General features: G+C 35.9%; 1 protein-coding gene across 1 annotated transcript in view; it reads right to left on the bottom strand.

The window, feature by feature from the left end:
* Positions 1-564: 564 nt before the first annotated feature.
* LOC141394500 (uncharacterized) overlaps positions 565-12,203 on the bottom strand; it is an 809,570-nt gene continuing 797,931 nt past the window's right edge. The window contains exon 9 of the mRNA XM_073969009.1: positions 565-3,372. Within this exon, the coding sequence (XP_073825110.1) occupies positions 3,344-3,372 (29 nt within the window). The 3' untranslated portion in view covers positions 565-3,343. The remainder of the gene's footprint in view (positions 3,373-12,203) is intronic.

Below are 12,203 nucleotides of genomic sequence, written 5' to 3'. Positions count from 1 at the left end.
CCTAAAGAAGTACCTAGATTGTAGATTAATCCGTAAATTTTTAATCCGATACATGCATAATTTTTGCAAATATAACGTTTTTTAAAAATATCGCATAGGGGAGGTACCCCGCTCCCTCTGGAATTCAATAAAATATGTAACCTGTTTTCGGTAGGCGTGGTAACTTTTTCTTTCCAAAAAACCTAAGTTGGGTAAGGTAAGGTAAGGTAAGGCGTTTTTTTTTTAATATGCCCCCTTCAAAATTCAAGAAAATATGCCCGTACATTCCCTGACATTTTCAGGAAAATCGGTTCAGTAGTTTTGTAGATGTAACATATTTTAAAAAGTGGGTGTGGTCAAGTCATTAGATTCTAAAGTGGGTAAGGTCTTCCGAAATAGATACATTCGAAATTATTGTAAATATGACATTTTTAAAAAAGTAGGGTATAGGGGAAGTACCCCGCCCCTTCCGAAATTCAATTGAATTTGTAGCCTATTTTAAGCGGGCCGTCCTTGTACATTTCCTGGCAATTTCAGGAAAATCGGTTCAGTAGTTCTTGTAGAAATGATAAAAATTGAAAAAAGTGGTCGTACATTTTCTTTGCATAAAAATCCAAATCGGGTTATGGCGCACATTTTACAGAAAAAATTATCGAAATCGGTCCAGCCGTTCTCAACTGATGCCATGACCAACGAACGACATTTGATTTTTATTTTTAAAGATTTAAAAGTTTAGACAAATCGCGATTTCCTTGAAAATCCCTACAGTAGTTTTGTAGATATAACCTAATTAGAAAGTGAGCGTGGTCGGATCTTAAGTCCCAAACTAAGTACGTAAGGTTGGAGACACAATCGCCATTGACTCGCAAACAAATTCCGAAACCGATACATTCGTATTTGTTGCAAATATTACATTTTTGCAAAAATAGGGCATAGGGGAGGTACCCGCCCGATCCGAAAGTCCAAAAATGTGTAGCCTATTTTTATCGAAGACCAACCCTGTACATTCGCTGAAAGTTTCAGGAAAATCGATTCAGTAGTTTCGTAGATATAACATATTTAAAAAAGTGGGCGTTGTCCAGTCTTAATGCCCCAAATAAGCACGTAAGGTCGGAGACACAATCGCTATTGACTCGGAAATTATTTTGCAAATGTTGCATTTTTACAAAAATAGGGCATAGGGGAGGTACCCCGCCCGATCCGAAATTCAACCAAATATGTAGCCTATTTTAACCGGGGGCCATCACTCTACGTTCCCTGAAAATTTCAGGAAAATCTGTTGAGTAGTTTCGTAGATATAACATATTTATAAAAGTGGGCGGAAAAGTGGGTGTGGCCAATTTTTCTTTGCATAAAAACCTAAACTGGACTATGACTAACATTTCCACAAAAAATTATCCAAATCGCTCCAGCCGTTTTCAACTGATTCAATTACCAACAAACGACAATTGAGTTTTATATATAAAGATATGTCAAATAAATCGAGACAATGCCCTTAATCATCGTATAAGTGTGGAGTCTAAACCATGTTTTAGAGTGCTATTCTACGGATAATGCATTTAATATAATTAGAAAAAATAGTTGAGTGACTTCTTTATTTGATGGGAAATTCATTATTATTTTTAGGTTAGTCCCGGTCCACACAAAGTGTAATTTCACTAAAATTTGGACAAAAGTAAAAAAGTAAAATAAAACGGACTGTTCGTTTCATTACGAATATTGCAAATAAGCAAAATTTACAAACACATTAAAACCGTGTACAGTGTACACTTGAAATTATGTGTTTTCCTAACTTTTTTTAGTTTTAGTGTATTTTTTAACTTATTGTATATTAATATTTATATACTGTTTCTGTTAAGCTTCTTTATTGTTTTCCTTTTTTAATAATAAGAAAAATGTGTGCCACTTTTTGTGCTACTTTCTTGAAAGACTTGTGCCACTTTTTTCCTGAAATGATACTTTTTGTGATACTTTTTGAAATTTTGCAGCGGTCACGCTGCCTGAACCAAAGCCATCAGTTTGATGTTTCACTCTTTGGTAGAATTTTGATGGACTGAACATATTCGTACATATTATTCATATTGTTCTGGTAAAAAAGGAACAAGAAGGAAATATACAAATTTGCTTTCTTCTTCTCTCTAACAAAACATAACAAAGAGAGAGAGAGAGAGAGAATATGAAGAGTCAAAGCTAGTTTTAAGTTAATTTTAAACCAGTTTCAGCCCCTACAGGGTAGCAACAAAACAAAAACAAATCAAAACATTGGACTAGATTGGCACAACTCTATTTGAAACACTTGTTGGCTATAGTTTTGTGTGAAATGTCTCAAATCCATGAATATGTATTTTGTTTTAGATCAATTTACACCAGGGACGAGCTTCTTTGCTTAGATCGTATAGTGAGGGCGCCCACTGAGTTGTTTTTGCATTTGCTTCTCTCTCTCACGTACAGTGTAAATGAATGAAAACAAACAAAAACATAATGTGGTTGTTGCTTTTTTCACTCATACGTTCATACATGTCTTCGCTTTGGTTGTATTTCTGTGGTCGTCGCTGATTTACACCAAATTTATCTTCACAAAGAAAGTAAAACAAATGAACAACAAAAGTATGTAAACATATTAATGTATGTGTGTGTGTAATGTAAATGGGTTATTTGAATTCTAACTACCTACAATGAGAGTTACCACCAGCTAAATTAATTATGAATAAACTAATTTGTTGTCCTCTTATTTTATATGAATTTGTAAATAAGTTATTATATTACATTGCAATTATCGGTATTTGTATCGGTGTTTCGTTTTATTTTTTCTTGTTTTTGTTAATTGTTTTTGTTTTTGCATTAAAATTCTTTGGTCAATTGTTAAATCGCCAACTAATATTAGTTGTCGCCTTTTATCTGCAATAATGGATTTGTCTTTTTTTTGTATTTATTTCCCTACTGGCTATTTGATCTGTAATCCACACAAAGGACTTTAATACCAATTAAAGGTCCATTGCAATTTTGTTTATTCGTTCGATTTTTTTTTTGCTTGGAATTCAAATGTGGATGTGGTTGCTTTGAGCCGCCACTCATGCTAATACAATCAGACTAAATTCGTAGAATTTTCGTTTTGAGTAGCTAAAAATGTACAATAAAAACGAATTCAATTTACTTTTATCCATTTAAAAGTTTTCTCTTTCTGTGTACAATATGTCTGAATGCCTTCTTCTTCTCGTTTGGATATATCTCTCGTTTTTTTTTGGTTATACATTTCGATGATGCTCTTGAAAAGGGATTACTTATTGGTAATAAATGCAGCAGCAAAAATGTCACAGAACCCACCAACACAACACGACAAAACTTACAAACCATGTTGTTGTGTTTAGTCGGCAGCATCCGGCGTAATGTCAGCTGAAATGGATCAGAACAAAATTGACAAATTAGACAGTTATATTTTCAAGTGTAATTGCTACAGTTTTAATTGAAAATAAATATAGTATAAATATATGTATATATTGTATATATGTATATGTGATATATATCATGTTGCAATGTGTGAACCCATCAAAAATCCATAGAAAATATTTGATTGCGGTTGTTTGTTTACATAGCATTGGTACAACGTTGATTGTTTTTTCTATTCCGCCAGTCGGTTGGCTTAATCTAAACTGTAAACAATGACTTGAAATTCGACAAAAGCTATCATTCTGTTAGTTTATACTGTAATAACAATTCTTTTGGGATTCAATATTGTCTATTTTCACCAGCATGATGGCAGATGTTTTTTTAATGGTGCAAAATGTTTGTCTACCACCTAGTAGTCCGGTCAAAATAGACATGCGTATAAGGGGGAAATAGCAAAAATTCCCACAAAGCTGAATTTTGGTGGAGAGCTAGGGTTGGTCATTAGAAGCAACGTCCTAAAAGTCCCCATCGATCCCATGTGTGCAAAACAAGTTATTCGGGGTCAAAGGTCATTTTTGGAGGCATTATTCAGTTTTTTTAGTTTTTCTCAAAAACGGTAATACTTAGCAAAAACCCGCTAAAGTAAAAGTTGTAGATTCAATAATTGTCTACAAGATTGGTCTTTATGATTCTTAAAAAAGACTTACCATTTTCGAGATATCTCGATCTAAAGGTCAAATAAAAAATTAGCCGCGTAAGTACATTATGAGGCGAACCGGTTAAAGTAAAGACACTATGTGTTAGATACTTCCGTAAGCTTTCAAACGATATCCAGTTTGCAGTAATCGGTTCAGTAGAACCGGGTCTAACCCGGTTTTTAAATTTGGCCCTTCGGGTCTAATAGCCGGCGAACCGGATCCGCAACCGTTGAAAATTATACATTTCCGTAATCAGCGCAACAAACCCTACCTTCGGACAAAACGTGAAAAAAATCCGAGAGTTTTCGTTGGGGTTAAATGGGCTATTTTTGCATAAAATGATTCTAACATTGAATAACTCTACTAAACACACTCCGATTTTGTTGGAATTTTTTTTAAAAGATAGCTATAATTTCGCTCTTCAAGAAAATATATATTTTTTGGGGGGACAGCCCGATTACTTCGCTTATTTTAGCCGGTTCGTCTGAATATGTGCACATTTCCCTTATAAGTGCATAAAAATCATGTGTTTTTTAGAACAGCTATATCTCAAGAATGGTTCCTTCTAAGAAAAAATTTATAATGGTCAAACTTGTAGATAATTTTTCTGTCTACAATATTTACTTTAGTCACTTTCTGATTCGATCAACCGTTTTCAAAAAATAAATCCGAAAACCTAAAAACCCTTAAATTTTGACCTTTGACACCGAATAACTTTTTTTGCACACATGGGATCGATGGGGACTTTTAGGACGTTGCTTCTAATGGCAAACCCTAGCTCTCCACCAAAATTCAGCTTTGTGGGAATTTTTGCTATTTCAATGTCTATTTTGACCGGACTATAGGCTTTGGCGGAGATATGGGCGAATGTTTTTTTGTTGTGAATAAAACTGAATTTAATAGTATATTAAATATTTAAATTACTTTTTCCACTAACAAACCGAGAAAATAAATAAAGTAACAACTTTGTATAACGAAATGTACGAGTACATATGCACATATATCAATGTTTAGCAAAGTATTTGACTTAAACTGCTAAATGGTTTCAATAATATAGTAACAATTAGTATTGGCTATGGCAAGAGCCGCACTAAGGGGAGTCTTTCGCAGCACATCGGCCTTCTTGCACAAATTTAACAAACCAAAATGTCGACATGCCCTGCTTCATTTGAATTTTTATACCTTCCACCATAATATGGAGGTATAATTAAATTTGTCATTCCGTTTGTAACACATCGAAATATTCATCGGAGACCCTACAAAGTCGACATAACAATGTTCGTCTGTCCGTCTGTTGAAATCAAGGTACAGCTCGCAATTTTTAAGATAGAGCTTTGTGATGTAGCCCCATAGAACAATACCTCCCGATTTTCGGTATTTTGAAGGTTTTAGTTCAGTATTTTGAATCTTTTAGCTTCATTATCTAACAGAAATGACTAAAACTCTGTACTTAGTTTTCGTTACAGGTATACAATTTTCCCTCAGAATTTTGTCGGTATAGGTCCACGCCTTCATATAGCCCCCATAGAACGGTACCTCCCGATTTGCGGTATTTTGAAGGTTGTGTCCTCAATATTCCATGTGGCCTCAATATTTCAATGGAATTTGGTATTTTTTCTTCATTTGGGGTATACAACTTTCTTTCTTAAATTTGTCTGTATAGGTCCAAGCCTTTCATATAGCCCCCATAGAACGGTACCTCCCGATTTTCAGTATATTGAATGTTTTAGCTTCATTATGTAACAGAAATGACAGAAAGTTGGTACTTAGTCTTCATTTGGAGTATAAAACTTTCTCCTATAAATTTGTCTGTATAGGTCCACGCTATCATATAGCCCCCATATAACGGGTCCTCTCGATTTTCAACATTTTCAATATTTTAAAGGTTTTAGCTTTATTATCTCACCGAAATGGCTAAAATTTCGTACTCAGTCTTCGTGGGGATACACAACTTTCCATCAGAGTTTTGTCTTTCTAGGTCCAAGCCTTCATATAGCCCCATAAACCTCTCGAATTTCGGTATTTTGAAGGTTAGCCACATTGCTGAAATTTGGTATTTAGTCTTCTTCATAAACGAAAGGAAACTAATTGTTCCATTTTACTTCAATACAACTCGTGGTGAAGGATCTCATGTACTTTTAAGGAAGAGTAAGTTATGAGACTGCCTACCCGTTTACTCACCCAGGCAGATGATGTCAACCGTCTGGTGGTCGAAAGTCCTAGCAAATCTTACGAAAATTAGCAGAAAGTTTTATAACAATGCCAACAAAAAGAATTTGTCCACCGTTTGGGAGCACTCCAAACTGTATTTTAATAAGTACAACAGGAAAATAGAGAATAGAGTCGATAGAGGGAGTAAAGGAATTAGCCAGATTCCGTAGAGTACCTTCGAAGGAAACTCTGGATCTCCTGGCTAGTACCCATTTCCCACAGCATGGATGCACAAGAGCGTAAAGCAAAGGTTACGGGTATGTTTGTGTTATCTGTCCCGAATTATTTGAAACATAATTACTTCTGAGTGCGATATAAATACAGGTTTACGACAGTGATCCAAACGATAGTCCGACTATCGATAGTATGCCAGCAATACAAGAGCGCCCAAGCGCTCCAAATATATGCCCAGGCCCCTGGAGATGTGAGAGTCATAGAAGTGATGAAAAGTCGCCCAAAAATAACCTTCAAGCCCTTTAAATCACTTGTCTGTGCATAGCGCTCACTCCGGCTCTATAGAGGGGAGGTCACTGTGACATACATACATTCCCAAAGCGCGAAAGTCAAGCAACACACTTCGCAAAGACTATAGATGGATCAGCCTATCTTCTTTCGACAAAAGCCCTTAAAATGGCTGGATCTTGAATGGCTACGTCAGGCTTTCAAGTACATACTGCTATAAGTCCGGCCCAACATGAACCATCAAAGGCAAATCGGTGGAGACTGCACTGAATGCTGTCCTGGGTCTTATCGAGAGGATTATGGAAGGCTAAAACTATACATTTGCAGTTTTCTGGTGATAAACGAAATACTTAAGAAATTTGATAAACTACAAATAAAAACGTTAGCTTATGCTGTCGGTGCGGGAAGTTCCCACAAACACTATCGGAATTTATGCAAGGAGCTTTAGTCAATCTATCGAAATGAGCACACAACAATGGTCTTGGAGTGAACCATCTAAGACAGAATGAACGAAAGAAAAGTCAACCCATTCACCCTACCAACGCTTGATGGAGTCACCCTAGAACTCTCTTTAGAAGACCAGTACCTCGGCATTGCCCTGGACTACCTATGTCGAAGAACGTGCCAAGGGAGGAGTAATAGCTCTTTATTCATCTCTCTTTATTCATGCAAGAATTCCATTGGTAAGAGTCTGGGACTGAAACCACAGGTCATCCATTGGATATTCACCACAATAGCACGCCTAACTTATTGGTATCTGGTATGGCGGAAATCTTTGAGTAAGAAATCGTTTCTTCATAAAATAGAGCAGCATCACTAATAATCACCGGTGCCATGAAAAGCACTCCACAGGCTGCCTTTAATGTACTAATTAACCTTCATCCGTTGAATCTTGCAGTGCAGGAGCTGGCAGCCAAGGGTACTCTCGGACTAAAGGACTTAAATTAATGGCACAACTCGAGTACGGTCAAGCTGCAATCTTATGACGATCAAGACTATCACTACACTTCGACGAGTTTTGATGTACAAATACCCCACAGAGAGGTCTGGGCCCACAACTCCTATAGTATATACCGATGGATCCAAGACGGAAACAGAAGCAAGCGTCTTTAGCGATAGCCTCAATTAACGACTCTAATATAGAGTGTCTTCCAAGCTGAGATCTTTGCAATAATAAAAAAAAAAAACAACAGAGTTGATAAGTAACACAAAAAGGGAAATAGCCGGACCGGTGACTATCTATGTGGATAGTCAAGTGGCCCTTAAATCACTTAAATTCCACTCTATCAAGTGTGCAGCGGTTTTGCATTGTAGGAACTCCTCGGAAGCGCTAAAATCAATCGTCACCATGTGTTGCGTCCCGGGCCTTTCCAACAAGGAATTGAATGAAGAAGACGATGAAATGGCGCTTTGCGGATCAGGGTCAATCGATATTGAAGTTAACAAATCAATCAAGTCACCCTAGCGCCATTTCATGCAGCAGTTGCAACAAAGATATAGAGACGAGGCGATTCTCCAACTCATTTTTTGAGTTACCGACAATTGTCGGTAAAATTAAAATGCTTATAATTTCGGTAATTACCGATGTTTTTCGGTAAGTTAGCGACGAATAAAAAGCAGTCTTCAATTTCTACCGATAGCAAGAAAAGTCATCTTTTACGTGAAATTTTCATTCATAATTTTGCGTTTTAATTTTACCAACTTTTGTCGGTAAATCAAAAAATGTGTGCGATTATCTAGCATCACAGATTTGGTACCACGAACCTAGCTGCAATGTGTCCAAGACAATCTGGCCCATCTTCTTCAAACGAAGAACTAATCTTCTGAAAAAATCCTACTAAAATTAACGGTAGCAGTAATCACGGGTCACTGCGGAATAAGATCAATGTCATACAAATGGGACTTTTGACTACTGCAGGTTATGCGAAGACGAGGAGAAAACAGAAACAATTGAACAGTTATTATATAGCTGTCCACCTACGGAGCCAGGGGGACCAGCCGCCCACCTGTGACCAGATACTCGCTCACGAACAGCCTACCGATCGTCTTCAGCTACTCGCTCGTGACCGGCAACCGCTGGCAGCTCAACACACTTTGAACTCTTGGTTTGTCATCCCAATTTTGAATACCACGCTTTTTATACCTTCGGTCGTGCCAATTCTCACTTTTTTTGTGAGAGTATAATTGCTCATTCTGGTCACATGACGATACATATATAAAATATCACGGTTAGATTGGCGCGTATCTTTCAAAGATTTTTTTTTCTTTTAATCAAATTATGTGCTACCTTATCTACTTGCGCAAGTATCTATTCTTCGGAACTATATATTAGATGAAGCCATTTCCTACCATACTTGTTGTTCACGAGTTCGATTTGATTCTGGAGACGTGATGTTTTATCCCCCGACTAACGTAAAACCGAGCCCCAATCTTATTTCTGTTTAAATGACATCGATTGCATGAGAGCATCACGAATAAAGTATTGTAGTAACAGTCAAAACAATTTAAATCAATTTTGTTAAACAGGCAAAGAAATTTCAATAAATTAAAAAATAAGCTTAATTTAATTAATTTTGAGAGAATATATTATTTATTTTCAAACGCATTTTCAATTTCCGAGAACTTTTAAAAGCAATTATCTTGTTCTATGAAATGTCGAAATGAAAAATTGTTTCGTAATAAAATGTTTTATTTGACCTTTATTGCCTTCGTAAACATGTTTCATTTCACATTTTTATAAAACACGAATTGAGCCCCTCAAGTATGAATTGAAAATGACATACACCAATTTAAATTGTCATTTTGTAATCTGTCATTCATGAATTGGGTCAATGAAAATAAAATTATTGACTTCTGTCGACATTGTATGGAAATCAAAACACATTTATATTTGGACATTATTTCCCCGAATTTCAATCGATGTGGAATATAAATTTTAGCATTATTATAATAATGCAAAACTAAACATACATATGTACATACATAGATTTCATAAAATAAAATAATTGCTGTTGTGCCACTAAATCCAATAAAGGGCAGAACAATGTTCACCACCATTGTTGACGCCAGCAGTTATTGTCAAATCATATACGGTAAGCTGGCGATAACCATCTGATTACAGCAATGGCTATCAAATAAATTAAATGTTGTAAATTAAAATGTTGCAAATCAATAAATTATTTGTCCGTTTCGCATTGTGATATTTGTTCGTAAATGAGTGTGCATGCGTGTGTTGCATTTTGAATCAATTCAAATAAATTAATTATTATTTATTATCAAATAAATCTACAATATTCGCATGGCTATTTCGTTGAGAGTTAAGTATAAATGTCACAACCATATAAAGGACAACAAATCATTTTTCAATTGCAGCCAAATACAGTGGTTTCACTTAATTGTATGTAATGGCGAATGGATCTAATTGATTCCAGAATCATTTGTAAATATTATTGTGGGAGAAAAAAGTTGGAACAAATTTTGTTTTCTGTGGGATGTTCGTGAAACATGTTTAATACTTAACTTTATCTGTATGAAAATTGTAAAGATAAAAACATAGTCACGGCTTGGAAGTCATTGACTGGCTTGTAATTATCAAGAATTTGTTAAATGTTGATCTGTTTTTTTCAGTAATCTTCAGTATTTGGCCGAGGTGAGGATGGGGAGGATTTGCCAGAAATTTAGTCGTTCACATAGTAATGAGGAGTTACAGATTTGATGAATGAGAATCTGTATATCCTTCATAGAATATGTATCTCATCACCATCAAATTGTGTTAAGTTAGTAGTCCATTTTCCTTAGCGTGTTGTCTCTGATTTGAATAGTTCTGCCTGTAGTCCATCGGGTAATTGTTAGACCTCATTTGACTTACTGCTATCTTGACCTTATTCGGGATAGACAGTAAATTATTAATACCATGTTCTGGGAGTGGTTATGTAAAATCTTCCATATCACTGCTAATGATGTCAACGGTTTGGAGTACTTCGTTATTCAATTATGCGATTTTCTAGAGTTGCTTAATCTAGTTCCTAGTTCCTTGTTTTAGTACCAAAATGTATGAGTAACATCATGAAATATAACGTCTGATGTTAAGCATACGCAGTTTGTTCAAAAAAAAAAAAAATTTAGGCCATTGGAACTGCGAAGTGAACTAGATAGTTCCATATAGTTCCTTCGGCACAACTCTACGATTTTCCCTCCAAACAAAAGTCGACTACAATTTTTAGGCTTTTAGCTGCAAAAAGTCGATTAATCGAAAGTCGACTTACCTATCCCTAGATTATATACTTTGGTGTTGCGATGATTCTTGCCTAGATGGAAAGTACTTTCTTCAAGTAATGTGGTAAGTTGAAAAGTCATTATGACGTGTTTTCTGGGGGTAACCGTGGTACAATCCCAGCAAAATAAATTGGAAGTAGTTCAATGTGGACTAGTTCTTTCACGGCATGTTTTGATGCAGTTCAAACGGAGTCGTGAAAAAAGCACTCCATTCCTCACATTTTAACTGCATTTGGATGCAATCCAAAGAATCACATCCACTTGTCATATTTTAACAACATCCGGATGCAGTTCAACGGAGTCCTGAAAAAGGTACACCGATTCCTCACAATTTAACAGCATCAGGATGCAGTCCAAACGGAGTCGTGAAAAAGGCACCCCGTTCGCTAAATTTTATTAGCAGTTATTAGAGATCCCTACAAGTACATACATAAATCAGTTTGTACACCTCTACCGACAGCGGCATACATTTTCCAAAAAGGCATAAGCGTGTTAACATTTCCAAAAAATGTTTAATATAAAATAAAAAATATTTAATTTGCTAACATTTCTTCGATAAGAAATTTTCCCAATTGTTAATATAAAATAAAAATATTTAATTTGCTAACATTTCTTCGGTAAGAAATTTTCCCAATGGAGTGCTGTTGGAGTACATATCGAAATTTTAACTGGTGATGGGAAGACAATATCAAACTCATTTAGCAGATGAAGCAAGAACAGTTCGGTTTGGATTAAATGGAGAGCGGAGGAAACACGCATGGTTGCGATTGAATTTATTGGAAAATTTTCATAATTTGTGTTAATGTAATAACCCCAAAGGGTCAGTCAAAATGCAGTGCCAGAGGGTCAGGTAAAATGCAGTGCCAGAGGGGCAGTAAAAATGCAGTGCAATGGAGTGCATCTTTCAGTAGTCACGCTCTTGTAAAAATCATGAGTGAAAATGTATAATTTGATGCACTTCCTGATCATTTGTACATATGATTTAACTGCCTCTTTGGAGGCAAACTTTTTGCTGGGATGGTATACACGTCAGCCCTGCACTCTGAATGTTCCATATCAATTTGCTAACATGAATCAGTGAGCACTCCCTGATATGAGATAAGTCTCCTTTGTCTTTTCTGGGATGTTTCTGGGGACTATCCTAAAGTTTTCAGCCTTTTCAAAACAGATGGTAAAAATAGCCATAGAACA

This window comes from Musca autumnalis, unplaced genomic scaffold (assembly GCF_047663935.1).
Source record: "Musca autumnalis isolate F117 unplaced genomic scaffold, ASM4766393v1 scaffold_2, whole genome shotgun sequence".
Lineage (NCBI taxonomy): Eukaryota > Metazoa > Arthropoda > Insecta > Diptera > Muscidae > Musca > Musca autumnalis.
Note: the sequence above shows the minus strand (reverse complement) of the source record. Positions and strands in the feature narration are given on the sequence as shown.